At 46.6% G+C, this 18,490-nt stretch overlaps 1 protein-coding gene across 1 annotated transcript in view; it reads right to left on the bottom strand.

Annotated features, from left to right (window-relative positions):
• Nucleotides 1-16,835, bottom strand: part of LOC130119630 (MBT domain-containing protein 1-like) — a 45,367-nt gene extending 28,532 nt beyond the window's left edge. The window contains 3 exon segments of the mRNA XM_056288191.1: nt 383-516; nt 12,265-12,529; nt 16,716-16,835. Coding sequence (XP_056144166.1) covers nt 383-516; nt 12,265-12,529; nt 16,716-16,736 — 420 coding nt within the window. The 5' untranslated portion in view covers nt 16,737-16,835.
• Nucleotides 16,836-18,490: the final 1,655 nt, after the last annotated feature.

Raw genomic sequence — 18,490 nt, 5'->3', positions numbered from 1 at the left:
CACATGCAAACATACAAACACATGCAAACATACAAACGCGTGCGCGCACACACACACACACACACACACACACACACACACACACACACACACACACACACAAAGAACTTGTTGGCATTGAAATACAATTTACTATCAAGTGTTGTTAAAGTCAATTATCATCTTTGGACCATTAAGGACAAAACAGCAGCAGCGTTGATGACCTTAAATGGTAAAGCAATAATGAGCAAATATGAGGTAGAAATTTCAAGTTATGTAAAGCTGTTCAGAATTGTATGTGTGCTCTAAGTTGTACATGTTGTGTTATTGTGTCTGTGTCTCCATCCCACGTACTTGAGTTTTCTACTGTGTTTTTATGGGTATGTATTGTATGCGTTGCTACCTGCAGTCTGGCCAGAATGCTGGCCTTTTTGGAGTTGGAGGAGTAACTTCTGGAGCAGGAAACACTGCAGAACCGTTTAGTTTTACTGTAGAACGCATCTCGCACGCCCACCATGCCACACATCTCGCAGGTTGCTAAGGAGAGAGAGAGAGAATCTGGAATTCTAAAACAGCTCTTTATTGAACAGCAAAACAAAATGTAACAATGACATCTTTTGACAATATTAACAAAGTCACTCCTTTACATTAACACATCCAAAAAAAGAGTCATCGCTTATCACAGAACCCCCACGTCAATTTAAAGGGGAGAGAGAGAGAGAGAGAGAGAGAGAGAGAGAGAGAGAGAGAGAGAGAGAGAGAGAGAGAGAGAGAGAGAGAGAGAGAGAGAGAGAGAGAGAGAGAGAGAGAGAGAGAGAGGCTCCACTGACATAGAACACACACAGAGCTACAAATATTTGGGACTAATAATTACCTCTACAGGAAATTTCAATCTCACTATTAATGATCTTAGAGACAAGGGGAGAAGGGCTTTCCATACTATAAAAAAGTCTTCAACCATAGACATACCTGTTAGAATATGGCTCAAAATATTCAAATCCATAATTGAACCAATTTTACTATATGGTAGTAAAGTGTGGAGTCCTCCTATAAATCAAGACTTTGAAAAATGGGACAAACAACCAATCAAAACCCTGCACACTGAGATTTGCAAGAGCATTCTCAGAGTATACAGGAACATGCCCAACAATGGACGCCGAGCAGAACTAGGTCAATTTCCCCTGTTAATACAAATGCAAAAAAGAGCAATCAAATTCTACAAACATCTAAAAGCAGGTGACCCCAATTCCTACCATCACAAAGTTCTCCATTACCAAGAGCAGAACAAAGACAGGAGTCCTCTCAGCCAGCTGGCCCTGAGGCTGAGCTCAGCCAACAGCACAAGGCATCAGGACAGCCCTCACACAATCTGGCCCAACCAAATTATAGCTAAAGAAAAAGAAAATTACATTAACCATTGGACATCTATCTCAAAAACTCAAAGCAAACTTTAATGTTATTTGGCTCTAAACAGACAGCACATGATGGCAGACTATCTGACCACCATGACTGATCAGAAACTGAGAAAGGCATTGACTACGTACAGACTCAGTGATCACAGCTTGGCCATAGAGACTGGCCGACACAGACAGACCTGGCTGCCTAGAGAAGACAGGCTGTGTCAGCTCTGTCCAGAGAGACAGGTGGAGACAAAACAACACTTCCTGCTACAATGTAGCACATATGAAGACTTAAGAACAAAATTCTTTACAAAAACTAAATGTAAATTCCAAGACTTCGACACACTCTCTGACCAGACTAAAATGTCAGTGCCATAGATGCAGCAAGATATGTCAGGTCATGTCACAGCCTAAGAGACAAGCAGCACAACACTCATGACAGCTGTAGTCTCCTCACAACCCATGCTCCACCTTCTGATCTACTTCTGTTTCTTTATTTTTATGGTTGCTTCTTTATGTTTTCAATGTTGTGTTGATGTTCATTGTTAGTGTTATTGTGTACCGTCCAAACTGTATTTTGATGCTTTGGCAACATTGTTTTAAAACTGTCATGCCAATAAAGCCCTTTGAATTGAATTGAATTGAACTGAGAGAGAGAGAGAGCAAGAGAGAGTGAGAGAGGAGAGAGAGAGAGAGAGAGAGAGAGAGAGAGAGAGAGAGAGAGAGAGAGAGAGAGAGAGAGAGAGAGAGAGAGAGAGGAAGTCCCTTTATTGAACCATTGCAAAGAAAAACCAGATCACTGTCACATCATTAGTTGAGGGCAAAGAAGCATTCCTAAAACAAAAACATGTTTCTCTGATCAGAAGTTTAAAATCAGCTCTCCGTCCTCCCCACAAAGCATAACGCCCCCTTCAACAGCCCAAATGTGGCTGAAGGCCCACATATTATCCATCATCTTATAATAAGCGTATTCCACCCTCAGTCGGGCCTTCAGCAGTCCCTCCAGAACCTGTACCGGCTTCACACTGCCAGCACTCAGAGTCTTATTCTTGCTTGTCAGCCAGATGGCCAACTTGGCAGAATCAGATAAAAAAGTTCACCGTTGTGTGTACAATCTTCTTTTAAGCACATTATTTCTGACAAAAATAAACAAACAAAAGAAAAAAAACCTGACACTGAAATAAATGTACCAGGGTCTCAATCTGAGAACAGAAAATACACTCCTCCTCCTGCTCTGGATCCAGGTGCACTCTGTGTCTGTTTGTAGCTGTTGCCATGTACCACCCTCCACTGGAGGTCTGCTGTCCACTTTTCAATGGGCAGCTTGTACAGGGACTGCCAGCTGCCTTTCGAGGAAACAGCTGGACGAAAAAACTCAAGCCACCTTGACTCCTTCATCCCTGCCAGACACTGCAGGTTCAGAAGCTTAATGCAGATTTGGTAGACCGCTTTCCCCCCCCACAATCTGAAGCTTATCCAGGTGGGAAGGTTGTGAAAGACAGCAACTGACCTCCTCCTTTCTGCTACTCCCCTAAAGCTGGGGTGATAGACAAAGAGGGGAAACTATACTCACACTCTTCACTCCACTGGTTACACAGAGTACAGTTTCTGCAAATGTTCTCAGAGACTGTGGCAGGGCAGCACAGACTTCCTCCACCACTCTGTTGATCAGCCTGATAGAGGTGATGTTGCTTTGCTCTCTCAGGGCATCCACAGTTGTTGCTATCATCTACATAAGATGTCCCAGTTTAGTGTAGCCAGCCTCTCTCAGATTGGCTTGCAGGCTAGCAGACTGCAGTGTTTGAGCCTTTATGAGGTTGTTAAAAAAAACAAAGGTTCCTCAAACAACCACATGCCGGAGTCTCATTTGTGGCACATACGATCTTAAAAATCTTCCACGCCTGCAGTACAGAACTGTAAAACGGTATCAGTTCAGTAAGGTCCACATCCTAAGATTGTAAGAGAAAAGCTGCTTATCATCACCCAATTGTCAAGCTCTCCTCAGCAGCAATCGAGCTGTATCTAGCTAGCTTGGGCCATAATTGTACAGCAGTCTTTGTACAGTTTGAAGTCTAAATGAGGTGATTTTAGACTGGATGTTGATCAGTCCCTGCCCCCCTTCAGCCATAAGCAAGTAGAGGGCTACTGCCCGGACCCAGTGCTGGCCAGGCCAAAAAAAGTCTAGGATGGCTCTCTGAATGTCCTTTATCATGCCTTTTGGTGGCGTCAGAGCATTGAGTCTGTGCCAAAGAGTCGAAGCGACCAAGTTATTGGCAACCAGAACTTTACCCCTATATGACAACTGGGGTAGCAACCATTTCCATTTAGACAACTGAGCACACACTTTCTCCTTAACTCCCTTCCAGTTCTTTGCTTGAAAGTCCTCAGTGCCCAAAAATACTCCCGGCATTTTCATGCCCTCCTTCCCCCACTCAAGCCATCCAGGCAGACTGGATGTGTACATACCTTTCTTCCTGGCAAGGTATTTGGCACCATAGACAAAAAAATGAAAAGAAAAAGCTTGCCCCAAGCCCAAAAACCAACCCCTTGACAACTCAAACACACCCACTAACCTAGGACACTGCACAAATAAATGTGTTAAGAGTTTCACACTGTGAACAAAAAAGACACGCCTTCCTGTGATCAGGATCCAGGTGCACTCTGTGTCTGTTTGTGGCTATCCCTACATGCAAAATCCTCCACTGGAGGTCAGCTGACCGTTTTTCAACTGGTAGCTTGTACAGGAACTACCTGTTCCTTTCGGGGTTTTTCAGGCCTTTTGGGGAAGAGCCTGGGACAAAAAACTCAGTCCAACTCGACACTTTCATGGCCTGCAGAGACTGAAAGTGCCTCACCTTCACAAACAGGCTGTAAGTTGCCTTTTTTCCACAGGTCCTCAAACTTATCCAGCCGTAGTAGACTCATGAAAAAAGGAGTTAATCAGTCACCTCCTGCCACTCCCACACATTAGGAGAGACAGTCAACTGTGGAAAGCTATATTCCACATCCTCCTCCCACTGACCAGCTAGCTCACGATTCTCCATCATAAATGTCCTCAGGCTGTGATGGACTGGCGGCCTGTCCAGGGTGTCTCCCCGTCTGCTGCCCAATGACTGCTGGGATAGGCCCCAGCATCCCCATGACCCTGAGAGCAGGGTAAGCGGTTTGGATAATGGATGGAATGGAAATGTCCCCAGGTACTCTGAAAGCGACGCACATACCTCCTCAATAATGATTCAATAACCTTGGTCTGATGTTGGTGCATTGTTGCAGGGTTCCAGTGGGTATCAGCAGATGCCCCAGTTTCACACATCCAGTCTCCTTCAGAGAAGATCTTATACTGGCTGAGGACAGGGTCTAGGCCTGAATTAAGCTCTTGTAAAACAGTGGCTCCTCAACCACAGACCAGCCATAGGAGCAGACTCCCTTGCCTCTGTCCATGCATCCAGGACAGAGGCATAGAAAGGCAGCATGCCTGACAGATCTGCCTCCTACAGCCTCAGCAAGAACAGTTGCTTACTGTAGCCCAGATGACCAGCTGTCCACAGGATGAGCTTGGCTGTGTCTAGCTACCGCACACCACAGTGGTAAAGCAGTCTCTGTGCAGTCTTCAGCCTAAAGGCCATCACCCAAGAAGTAACGTCCACAAGACCTTGTCCTTCTTCTTCCACTGGCAAATATAAGGCAGGGGCTCGGATCCAGTGCTGCCCTGACCAGAAAACATCCACCATGGCCTACTGAACGTCTTCAATCAGTCCTCTTGGTGGAGGTAGGACAGTCAGTCTGTGCCACAGTGTCGAGGCAACCAAGTTAATGGTAACCAAAACTCGACCCCTATACGACAGCTGGGGTAGCAACCACTTCCATTTAGACAATTTGGCACACACTTTCTCCATCATACCCTCTCAATTCTGCCTCTGATAATCTTCTGTGCCCAAAATATCCCCAACACCTTCATCCCTCTTCTCCTCCACTGCTGACCTGCAGGCAGACTGGGTGCTGCCCTCTCTCTCTCTCTCCACTGTCTTACATATAAGGCCTCATTCTTTGCCCAGTTTACTTTAGCTGATGAAGCCTTCTGATACAAGCCAAGACTGTCCTGTAGTGCCTCCACACCCCCCTGATCCCTGAAAAAACACATTTAAATCACTTGCATAGGCAGAAAATATCAAAGGTAGGTTGTGTTGTGTGCCTGACAGTGAAAGCCCACTTAGACGGCTTCTTAGCCAGTACAAAAGAGGTTCAATAGCCAGACTGTAAAGCTGCCCTGAGATGGGCCAACCCTGCCTTAGCCCCCTCTGCACAGGGCTTGGCTGGCTCAACCCTCCCCCAACCCTCGCCAAACTCTCAGAACCACTGTACAATAACCCCACCCATGATACAAAATGGTCACCAAAACCAAAAAGTCTTAAGTACTGAAACCAAATAACCACAGTCCACCCTGTCAAATGCATTTTCTTGATCTAAGGAGAGAATACCAATGTACAGATCATAAAGTTTACATAGGTCAATCACATCTCAAAAAAGAAAAAGACTGTCAATTATTGGTCTGCCCTAAACACAGTATGTTTGGTCCATATGAACAAGTATATCCAGATAGTCTTAGTCTGTTTGCCAGTGCTCTGGAAAGCACTTTATAGTCCGAGCATAAAAGGACCACCGGCCTCCAGTTTTTCAGCAAAGCCTGCACTCTTGTCCCTGCATGGAAGCACTCCAAGAGTACTTCATACAGGCAAGGTCCAACAGAACACCAGATATGCTTATAAAACTCAGTGGTGAGCCCATCTATCCCTGGAGCCCATCCTGAAACCATCTTACCAACAGTTACAGTTAGCACCTCAAAGCTGAGTTCTCTGTGCAGGTCTGCCTTATCCCCAGGACTGAGCTGAAGAAGCCCCTCCAGCAGCTCTTAAGCACTGTCCTGATCACACTCCTCTGCTCCAAAGAGAGAAAAATAAAAAGCCACAGCATGACTCCTCATTTCCCTCGGCTCAGTCATCACCCTGCCACCAGGGAGCTTAAGGGATGTCACCAGCTTGCTCCTGGCAACAGTCTTCTCCAAACTAAAAGAGCTCGGGGCAGTTCCAATTCCCACCTATGATCAGCTGCACCTGTCGATACTTCTACAGTTCATCCCTTAAAACACTGAGAAATGCTAATCTGTCAGCCCCCTGAATTGGGGCATAGACAACCAAACAGAAAAGGCACCCTTCATTTCTACCCTTACAATCAGACACCTCCCCTTAGCTAACTCGACAGATAATGAAATCGTTGAATTGGTTCTGGGCAGCACAGTGGTTAGTGCAGTCACCTCACAACAATAAGGTCCTGGGATTGAATCCCGGGGTAATAATACATTTTATTTGTGGGTGCCTTTCAGAGCACTCAGAACACAGTAAAAAAACAAGCAGCACTGTACCAGACAGCATAAAATCAAAGCAAAGCAGGGTGGAGAATAAAAAGTTAACACAACAGATAAGTATAAAATCATCATCTGCACAAAACTCAATGAAGCGTGTATCAGACTGAATATGCCAGTTTGAAAAGGTATGTTTTGAGATGGGATCTGAAGGTTGAAAGAGAGTCAATGTTACGAATTTCTGGTGGGAGAGAGTTCCATAGGCGGGGGGGCAGAATGACTGATGGTTCTAGTCTAGTCAAGCAGGCCAATGGTGTAGTGAGTTGAAGAGCAGAAGAGGATCTGAGAGTGTGGGAGGGCGTGTGGTTATTAAGGGCCATAAAGGTGAGGAGCAGAATCTTGAAGTATTTAACAGGGAGCCAGTGGAGTTGCTGAAGAACAGGAGTGATATAATCTATGAAAGGAGTTCTGGTAATAATATGGGCAGCTGAATTCTGGACCAATTGAAGTTTATGAAGACACTTGAGGGGAAGACCAAAGATGATATAATTGCAGTAGTCAATACGGGGTGTAACCAGGGTGTGAGTGAGTATGGCTGTGCTTTTAGGTGTAAGTGACGGCCAAAGACGATTAATATTGCGTAGATGGAAGTATGCAGAACGAGTGAGTTTCAAAAGATAATGTGCTGTCCAGGATGACACCCAGGCTCTTAACCTGGCGATGGAGGAACTATAGAATTGTCAACAGCCAGAGAAAAACTATCAGGTTTAGCCAAAGTAGATTTAGTGTCTACTATGAGGACCTCGGTTTTATCACTATTAAGTTTAAGGAAGTTGTATGAAAACCAGGACTTAATTTCTAGTAAGCAGTCAGAAAGGGAAGTGGGCAGCAGAGTGGAGGTAGGCTCGGTGGTTAGATAAAGCTGGGTCTCATTCGTGCAGCAGTGAAATTGAATGCCACATTTCCTGAAAATGTGGCCAAGAGATAGTAGGTAAATAATAAATAGGAGGGGTCCCAATACAGAGCCCTAGGGAACACCGGAAGTAACAGGGAGGACTGTGATCTCAAATTTTTAAGTTGGACAAACTGAGTGTGGCCAGAGAGATATGATATAAACCAGTCAAGGGGGGTGTCAGTTATTCCAATGGAAGCTAATCTTTCTAGGAGGATGTTATGTGAGATGGTATCAAAGGCTGCACTCAGATCAAGGAGGACAAGTATGGTTAATAGCTCAGAGTCAGCTGCCATCAACAGATCATTAGTGATTTTCACCAAGGCTGTCTCCGTACTGTGCATGGAATGAAAACCAAACTGGAATTGTTCAAACATATTGTTGTTAGTCAAGTGAGCATGTACCTGAGATGCGACTGTTCTTTCAAGTGTTTTAGAAAGAAATTGTAAATTTGAGATTGGGTGAAAATTATTCAAATTGTTGGGGTCTGCACCAGGTTTCTTGAGTATTGAGTTATTGCCGCCATTTTGAGAGATGGGGGAACAAGACCAGAGGTAAGGGAGGAATGTATCAGTTATTAAAGAGGATAGAGAAGGTAGACAGGCTTTTACTAAATGAGTAGGAAGGGGGTCTAACTGACAGGTAGATGATTTGGATTTGCGAATAAGACCAGATATTTCTGCAACAGTTGGGAGTTTAAAACTAGATAGTGAAGAATAGAGGGGAACATAGAAGGGTGAATAAGATGAACTGCATGCAGTATTGTTTGACGAGGTCAATTGCTGATGAATTTTTTCCATTTTGGCATTAAAAAAAGTCATGAAGGCATTACATTGAGCAACTGAATATAGGTGAGGTGCAAGAATGTCCGGAAAATATTGTTTACTATGGAAAACAGGGCTCTAGTGTTCCCTTTGCCTGATCTAATTACATTTGCATATTATGATTTAGCTGTGGACAGAGCCTCCTTATAATGAAGTATGTGGTCGTTATACATGTCTTTATGAACAACAAGGCCAGTTTTCATGTAAAGGCGTTCCAGGCAATAGCCTTTAGCGTGAAGCTGGCGTAGTGCAGGTGTAAACCAAGGGGCAGAGTGGTTAAAGGAAACAGACCGGGTTTTTACAGGAGCAAGATCGTTTAAAAGACTATAAAGGCCATTGTTGTAATGAAAGACCAGTTCGTCTGGGGTGGATAAATTGTCTTTGCTGGGGAGGTTATCAATTTCACTAGTAAGAGCAGTAAATCAACATTCTTAATGTTATGGAACAAGATGGAGCGTGACTAATTTGTTTTGGATACTGTTAAGTTAACATCGCAAGACACTAACTTGTGGTCAGAAATGGGCAAATCAGACGCATTGCAATAAAGAGGCGTTACACCAGAGCAGCAAATCTGATCAAGTATGTGTCCATTGGAGTGCGTAAGAAAATTAATAGATTGCTGTAATCCAGAACCGTCCAGGCATGATGTAAAATCCCTTGTGAGAGTATTGTGGACATTGTCCATGTGCATATCAAAATCACCCAGCAATATTACATTAGGGGACAAAGAACATAAGAAGGTTAAAAAAACAGAAAGTTCATTTAAGAAACTGTCGTTGGGCTTCAGTGGTCGATAAACAGTGGCTAGTATAGAAGGAGTTAGCCCATTGATTTGTAGGGTAATGGACTCGAATGAACCATGCACAGGCACAGTTATGGAAGACACTTTCCACTTTTCACTGTAAAGTATCGCAACACCACCCCCACTGCCGGTGTCACGGGATTTACTGGTGTACACCCTGAAGGAATAGTTTGATTAAACTGTGAAAAGTCATTTGGTTGTTGCCACGTCTCAGTCAAGCATAGGAAATCATTCAGTAGTTCATGAAATATGAGTCCCTTGTTGGTTAGCGAGCAGATGTTAAATAACCCGATGGAGATATATTTCTCTTTCTTTTTTCTTTCAGTTTTGATGCTAGCTGACCTGGCTAGGTTAGCTTGTGCACTGTGGTCAACAGTCCATCGAGACTTTCTTGAGGGACAAGGAATGGATTGGTCTTGTGTCATCGAAGTTGAAGCTCCAGCGGGATCCACGGTGAATGTATTTCCGATTAAAATGACGAACGACATCCCAGTGAAGTTTCAGTGCTGGTGGTGGCTCAGAGAGGTGGGGTCGTAGTCGGAAAAGTTCCGCTGACGTGTATTGAAGTAACGGCGTTACTGCATGGAGTATCAAAACGTAATCCAGGCGAACATAATCCATATTGTAACATGCACAGATAAAATGACAAGTTAGCCCTTGGCTAATGAGTTGGACCCTTCAGTCGACTGGTTAACATTGTCGCCCACGGTGCAGGAGATACAGGTTCGCGTCCCGGCTGTGGCGGTTCCCGGGCTGCCCCCCTGCTCTGGAGTAGAACAACAGTAGCTGGGGGAAGCGAGGAATCCAGGTATAAAACAACTGGTAGCCAAAAACACACAGGATTGTCAGATCAAAATAAAAACAAGCAAACGTTTCTGAAATTGTCAGCAGAATGACCTACTGTTCATTTGTCTAAAGGAACAGTAGAGTCAACGACAGAGAAAAAATAAATAGAGATCCAGAAGGCAGCGGCGGCTAGTTTCGCCAGCGTTCGTTCACGCGACCGGAAGTGATAGTCCAACCTTGGGGGTCATCCCAGGTCGTCCTCTGAGTGGGGTTTGCATGTTCTTCCCGTGTCTGCGTGGGCTTCCTCCATTTACTCCAGTTTCCTCTCACAGTCCAAAGACATGTAGGTCAGGTGAATCGGCCATACTAAATTGTCCCTAGGTGTGAATGTGTGTGTGTGTGTGTGTGTGTGTGTGTGTGTGTGTGTGTGTGTGTGTGTGTGTGTGTGTGTTGGTCCTGTGATGGCCTGGTGGCCTGTCCGGGACGTCTCCCCCTTGTGCCACCCAATGACTGCTGGGATAGGCTCCAGCATCCCCGCGACCCTAACAGGAGGATAAGCGGTTTGGCTAATGGATGGATGGATGGATTGGTTCTTTTAGTTAGCAACACTGCTACCCCCCCCCCCCCCACACCCACTGAAGTTGGTGCCATGAACCCTGTATGACCCCTCCCACCACCGCCTCCAATCTATCTCATTACTTTGGTCACTATGAGTTTCTTGCAGTAAAATCACATCTATCTTTTTCTGCTTTACAACATCAGCCAATAAAGCCTTCTTACATCTGTCCTTCCCACAATTAATGTTAAGAGATCCAACCCTGAGTCCCTGCATAAGATGTGTAGAGCAGAGAAAAAGATAGAGACAGAAACAGACCAGCATGGACCAGAAAAAAGAATAAAACACCGTGTGATGCATGATCATAATTATCTCACAACTTTTGTCCTTACAGTTTTCCCCTTTGCTGCCTTTCTCAAGGCAATTTTTTTCCCTCATCAAGCAGCTCAAAACCAACCAGCTTCTGCAGATAACCGATAGACCTGATGAACTTCTCTGTATTATTGAAATACTCTTTTACTGGCTTCCCAAACCTTTCATCCAAAAAAAACCATTTATGTCCTCCAGAGAATAAAGATCTGTGCTACGGTATGATGTTTCACCAACTGACACACTATCAGACTCTGACTCGTAATCCATATGCTCAGGCTCTCCTTACCTAGCTACTGGGAATCTCCTCTACACTCAGCATTCTCTTCAGTAGGCCTACCTCTGCACTTCACTCTGTCCCTCACCACTGAAGACATCCTCAGTCCCTGCCGAGCTACTGGATGCAACCACCTATTCAACGGCGAGTGTTTCTGCAAGCTCTGCCCCTGGCTCCAAGGCAGCTCCTCATCTACAACTGGTGGAGCAGGCTGTTCCTCCGACTGACTCTGTTCTCCACTGACATAATGCTCCACCTTCAAAAACACCACCACAGCCTTGGTTCATCCTGGAGGCAAACAGTAGATTGCCATGTCCACTTTGCTCTCCTAAGGCCAACAAAACCTCCCCCACCATCACATTGGGCTCCAGCAGGACTATCCGGATCCCATGATGGATGGATGGAGGTGGCGTCTCGGAGAAGCCATTCCTCCTGAAAACCACCTGATAAAACCACTGAACACTCGGTAAAAAGTATTAAGAAAGCTTACCTGATCATGCACATAGGACAGATGAAGAACACAGGGGAAAATCCAAAAAAAAAGGACAGCAAACAATTCAAACTCTACATCAATCTCACATCTCCCACCCTCAGTCACGCTAACACACCCAACCTCCCAGCATGCAGTGCGGAGAGAGAGACGTAGTGAGAGGAAAAAGGTGAATGTCAGGGAGAGAAAGAGTGAGGGAGAGAGCGAGAGAGGGGGGAAACAAGGGGGTATGGAGTAAAGACAGGAAGAAGGGGGACATCGAGAGGAAATGGAGAGAAGATGAGGAGAAAAAGAGAGAACAAAAGAGATAGAATAAGACAAAGGAAAGAGGGGGAGAGAGAGAGAGCGAGAGCAGACAGATCTGACCCATGCTAACTTTTCTTTTTCATCCGATTTGTACCTGACCTCCTGTCCTATACTTGCGTAGGTTTCCAAACATTATAAGAGTGAAACATAGCAGACATACTGACCCATGCCCGCCTTGCCGTCCGGATATGTGTACACCTGCCCGTTGGTCTTGATGAGGGTCAGGGAGGATGATGATGAGGTGGGAGGAGTCAGATGAGATGCACCCACCCCTGGTCCTTCCACTCCTCCTCCCACCTCCTCTTCCTCACTCTCCTCTGGGCTGGAGGCGCTCCCGGCGCTGGACTCCTCACTGCAGCTGCTCCTATCCTCCTCTGGACCGTCGAACATCCCAAAGGAGTCACGCCGCTTGCGGGATGTGCGCTCCGCCTATCGGGGGGGGGGGTTTGGAGGTGGAGGGGTTGTTGTTAACACACTCAGACAAAGGCCTAAGGTCTTCATATAGCTCTTGGATTTAGATTCTGAAAAAATGTGACTACAAACCTGTCTCACAACCATATACAATGTGCTTTACTGATATTATCTGGACATGCATTTTTTTTCTCATATACATGTAGATCCCAGTTAGAATCCCTGTGTTACCCCCGGCTTGGTCGGGCGGCCCTACAGGAACAATTGGCTGTGTCTGCGGGCACAAAGCTGGATGTGGGTATGTGTCCTGGTCACTGCACTAGCGCCTCTTCTGGTCGGTCAGGGTGCCTGTGGGGGGGGGACTGGGGGGAATAGCGTGATCTTCCCATGCGCTACGTCCCCCTGGCGAAACTCCTCACTGTCAGGTGAAAAGAAGCGGCTGGCGACTCCACATGTATCGGAGGAGGCATGTGGTAGTCTGCAACCCTCCCCGGATTGGCAGAGGGGGTGGAGCAGCGACCATGACGGCTCAGAGTGGGGGGATTGGCCAGGTACAATTGGGCGCCCTGACCGACCAGAGGAGGCGCTAGTGCAGCGATCAGGACACATACCCACATCCGGCTGCCCACCCGCAGACACGACCAAGCCGGAGGTAACACTTAAGTATTCGAACCGGCGATCCCCGTGCTGGTAGGCAACGGAATAGACCGCTATGCTACCCGGACCCATCACTTGTCCTCTTTTTCACCGAAAACATACTCCCTTGTGTCTATGTCAGCTAATGTATACATAGCCTACACACACCTGCAGGCACACTCAAGTACACATACTCATCTCTCTCTCCCTCCCTCTCTCTCTCTCTCTGAGCGGAAGTGCGAGTGAGCGTGCTGAGCAGGCGGTTGTGAGCGGGGTTTTTTAAAATCTTTTTTGCCATTTTTTCCGTGCAAATATTGCACATAGTGTGTTTTGTAGGGTTACTGGCTTGGTTTGTGTATATACGGGGGTTTCAAGGGGTTTTGTGTGTGTGCGTGTTTGCGGTCGACCGGCGCTTGCTGGTCGGCGTGCTAAACGCCGACATGGAGTTTACCAAACTCGCCAGAGGACATGGCCTTAAAGTGTCGCCCGGTTTCCCGTGTTGGGTGGAGGACTGTGCCCTGGCAGTGGGGGAGGTTGTGGGTCACAGCAGCGTTAAATCTGCAGCTAGCATGAACGGCGCTGTGGTGATTTTTGTCGACGCTGTAGCCAAAGCACACCAGGTGGTTGAAGCGGGCGTTGTTGTTAATGACAGCTTCGTGTCGGTATCGCCGCTCACCACTCCGTCCACAAGAGTCACCATTTCCAACATCCCGCCGTTTTTTTCCGGTGAGTTTTTGTCCAGAGAGCTGTGGAGGTATGGGAAAGTAGTCTCGTCCATCAGGAAACTGTCGTCTGGCTGCAAATCGCCGCTGGTGCGACATGTAGTTTCACACAGACGACAGGTTCACATGATCCTGAACAAACAAGACCAAGACTTGGATGTGGCTTTTAGGGTGAAGGTAGATGATTTTGCCTATGTCATCTTTGTAAGCTCTGGGACCTTGAAGTGTTTTGGCTGTGGAGGGGAGGGTCATTTGGTTCGGGCCTGTCCTGAGAAGCACCCCTCCGATGGCAAAACGCAGAGTGAAGCGAGAGGACACGAACAGAGTGAAACCAGGCAGAACAGCGAAGAGACAACAGAAAAGGGACAGAGTCCAGATCACAGCGACAAAACTGAACCACCTAAACAGAGTGAGAAGTCTAAACAGGAACACGTAAATGTTGAAAACGAAGCACGAAGTGAACAGGCAATGGCATCAAACACTACAGGTGGAGTTGCAGAAGGTGTAGTGTTGAGCACCGAGGAGGACTTGCTGGAAGACGAACAGGTCTGTAAGGTTCCTGTGCTGAAGAGAAAGCAGGCAGCTAAAACGAGTGGCTCTCAAGCCAAGAAATGAGCGTTGACAAGGGAGAGAAGCAGGCAGTACGAGGAGCACCTGTCTGGGGATGAGTTGAGTATGGAGGAAGAGGAGGAGGAAGGGGACTGTGGTATAGACAGCCGGGTGCCTGTATTAAAGAAGAAGCAGCCAGAGGTACAAATGTCTGAAGATGAGTTGGAGGAGGATGGTGGTGTAGACAGCCAGACTCGCAATTCCTCCCAGTTGTCAGGGGTAGCAGAGCAGGAGCACTACGATGCATGCCAAATTAAGAAATTCTTGCAACGAACAAAAAGTTTGAGAAATGTCAAACTTGAGGACTTCTTTGCAGACAAAGAACTGTTTCTGTACTCTGTTAAATCCCAGATGGGACACACTGATCAGGAGATATACAGGCTACGGAAAATAGTTCTGAGAATTAAACAAGAATTACAACATGAAGAGTCAGAGGCAATATAAGACAAATCTTGTCCCGTCCTGGTCAATGTTGTTGATGAGGTTTAAGACCAGGCTGGTTGACAAGTGTGTTGCACCGGGCGTTCCTCCCCCTGCTGCTGCTGCTGAGGGAGCCACTGATACATGGAACCAGGCTGGTTGTCTATGACTGGTGCCTTCCAGGATTTCCCAGAAACTGTTTTCCTCCCCGACCATCACCCCGCAGCGCATAGTGGCTGCGGCAGGATTGGGACTCAACAACACCGAGGCCGTAGCTCAGCTGCTCAACGTGAAGTCTCCATGCCGCACACGGGACTTTACAGCTACGATGTAAAAACTGTCTGAAGGAGGTGTTTTTTACGAATACTTGTTTGGACCACTCAATGGGTTTTGTTTTCCCCTGAAACGGCTTTTTGTATGAGCTGGATTATGAAGAGATGGTTGTGTTTGGGTGTAAGCTGTTGGACTGTTGCGTATTTGGAATAAATGTACTTTTTAAAACTCAAACTCTCCCTCTCTTTCTCTCACAAACACACACACACACACAGGCGGTGCTGTGGGAATGAATGTGATGATGACGTGTTGTGGCAATAGTAAATCAACACCCATTCATTCAAGCATTCAAAACAGGCATGGACACAAACACAAGTCTATGTCTACACGTTATGTCTTTAGTTTAACGCTCCTATCCAATATACATAACACATTAGAACAAACTTCGGCTCTTACATTGACGTCATAACACAGCATCCTCACAGCTCATGTCCATAAGATCTGGGTCTCTCTCGCAAACCCACACACATTATTGCCAGGTAGTCCTACTGAGCTATAAATAACTGGTATGGATTTTAACAATTCGTGGTCGATGAGCCTATTTTTTGTTCATGGTCATATACAACTGATTAACTACACACTAGTTTCATAGTTTCATATTCTTGGGGAAAATAGCCATTTAAAGTGAGGTAGTTGTGACGAGAGCTTGCGTCACTTGGTATCAATGTCAACACGCACGCACGCACGCACGCACGCACACACATATTCAAGGTGACTTTTGATGCATCCCAAACACATCTGTTGCAATGCAGGACCACCGGTGCAACCTTTTCCAGTAGGCACAACGACACCTGAACCTAAATCTCTTTCTGCAACTGCGGCTTGACTAACTTTAGGCTGTCGGTTTGGCATCCACTTTTCATTCCCAAGTGATCATCATCATGTTCTGTGTTATTGAAGTGCTGCACGTACACGCCCCCTTTAACTTCTCTCTCTCTCTCTCTCTCTCTCTCTCTCTCTCTCTCTCTCTCTCTCTCTCTCTCTCTCTCTCTCCCGCATATCAGCCTGATCATGGTGACAGCTGTTGCACACACTGGTTACACACCGCTGTATTCGGTTCACTTCGGTGTGCTGCTAAACACCAGCCAAAACCACTGCAGTGCGGTGCACCGTGTGTGTGTATGTGTGTGTGTGTGTGTGTGTGTGTGTGTGTGTGTGTGTGTGTGTGTGTGTGTGTGTGTGAGAGAGAGAGAGAGAGAGAGAGAGAGAGAGAGAGAGAGAGAGAGAGAGAGAGAGAGAGAGAGAGAGAGAGAGAAAGAGAGAGAGAGAGAGAGCGATTGGCATGGCAGGAAAAAAGAGAGAGTGGGAGAGATAAATAGAAGTAACGCATGTAACGGCAGCGGGGAAGCTGGAGGTGTATTTCCTCGCTGAATAAGCCATGCCAACCTTTAAAATGAAGTGCACTCACTGCAGCAATCCAAACCACAACAAAGGAGGGAAATGTAGGTTTTGCAGCCCTGGGGGGGGGGGGGCTGAAAACTCACCAAATCTCTCGCGTTTTCCATCAGCTAGTCATGCAGGACGCCTTCCGAATCCCGAGTTGCTTGACAGCAAGGCGGTAGTGACAGGACACTCTTATCGTTGTGTTAAAGCGGGGAAAAAATAATAAAGTCCAGCATCAGGCATATCAACAAAATTATCATATTTCAAATGCGCATGCGTGATGCGCGCACCCGTTGATTCCCCATTGGATCGCTGTTTCTTCTTCTCATGTGGCGGTTTGGGAAGGACGACATACGGCAGAGTCGGACTTCATCACCGCCCCCTACTGTACTGCAACATACAGACAGAGAGAGAGCGAGCGAGAGAGAGAGGTGGTGGTGGTGGTGTAGAAATGAGGGTGGTAAGACAGAAAGAGGGGGAGAGTGAAGCGATTGAGAGGGTGCGGCCTGGGAGGTTGTGGGGTATAGATGGTGAGTCCACACAGTGGAAGCAGAGTGTGTTATACATTCAACTGCTGCGTTCCTCGAGAGAAACCGTACGGATAGTGCTGCAGAACAAGTCAGGGGGCTCTAAGATTACTGCTTTTTAGGAGGAACATTTTTTCTTATCTTTAACACATCTGTACATGGGTTTAAGCCAGAGTGTACAGTGGCAGCTTGTTTGAGTCACACAACCAACAGCCACCTTAAAATCATAGTAAAGCGGCGTCCGGGTAGCGTAGAGGTCTATTCGGTTGTCTACCAACACAGGGATCTCCAGTTTGAATCCCGGCGTTACCTTTGGCTTTGGCGTCCCTACAGACACAACTGGCCGTGTCTGCGGGCGGGAAGCCGGATGTGGGTATGTGTCCTGGTCGCTGCGCTAGTGCCTCTTGTGGTCAGTCAGCGCGCCTGTTCAGCGGGGAGGGGAACTGGGGGGGGGGGGGGAATAGCGTGATCCTCCCACGCGCTACGTCCCCCTGGCGAAACTCCCTCACTGTCAGGTGAAAAGAAGCGGCCTTGCGACGATGTGGTAGTCTGCAGCCGTCCCCGGATCGGCAGAGGGGGTGGAGCAGCGGCCGGGACGGCTCGGAAGAGGGGGGTAATTGGCCAAGTACAATAGGGGAGAAAAAATAAGGGGGGGGGGGACATAGTAAAGTCATAGTCACTACTTTATTACCAAAGTTATTCAGAATTACGTTCTACTTCAGTGAAGCTGCTATGAGGGTCGCTGAGTATCAGTCTTAGTTTAATTAGGGTGCCTCTATATGATCAACGTAATGAAGTGAAATCCGTGAGGATTTTAGATATCGTTGCTGTGTAATGATTTCCGATGCTCGTCTCTGGGTCGGATTCCTCGCAAAATCTGTAAAGCCATTTATACCAGGCGGATGGGACACAGCCGCAATTAGCGATACACTCCCTCATGGCTGTGTATTTTGCATACACCCGATTTTCACAAAACACTATTCTGTTTCTCACTGTTCCCTTCAAAAGAAGTGCTTGAGCTACCAGAAGGGGTATGTAATGATCTGTGCCCTCTGGCTATGTTAACTTATAACATTAATAAAGCAAGGACGACTTCTCTCGTGCTGGGTGTTTATTCATCGACCGGATTCCGACTGACGTTGTTACGTACATCACGTGACTTTGTTGTGGCGCTACGGAAAACCGTAAGGGACATTAGCAAATCAAATATTACTAGCAAATATTACATCTCCCTTTTTCTGAAAAGTGCTGCTTTCTCTGCAGAGATACAGACCACGTTGAGCACGTTTATAAACGAATACAATCTTAATAAGAAAGAATATGAAAATGGAACTCTTATATAACTGGAC

The sequence above is a fragment of the Lampris incognitus genome, chromosome 10 (genome assembly GCF_029633865.1).
Source record: "Lampris incognitus isolate fLamInc1 chromosome 10, fLamInc1.hap2, whole genome shotgun sequence".
Taxonomy (NCBI): domain Eukaryota; kingdom Metazoa; phylum Chordata; class Actinopteri; order Lampriformes; family Lampridae; genus Lampris; species Lampris incognitus.
The sequence above is the reverse complement of the archived record's forward strand: the minus strand, read 5'-3'. Positions and strand labels throughout refer to the sequence as shown.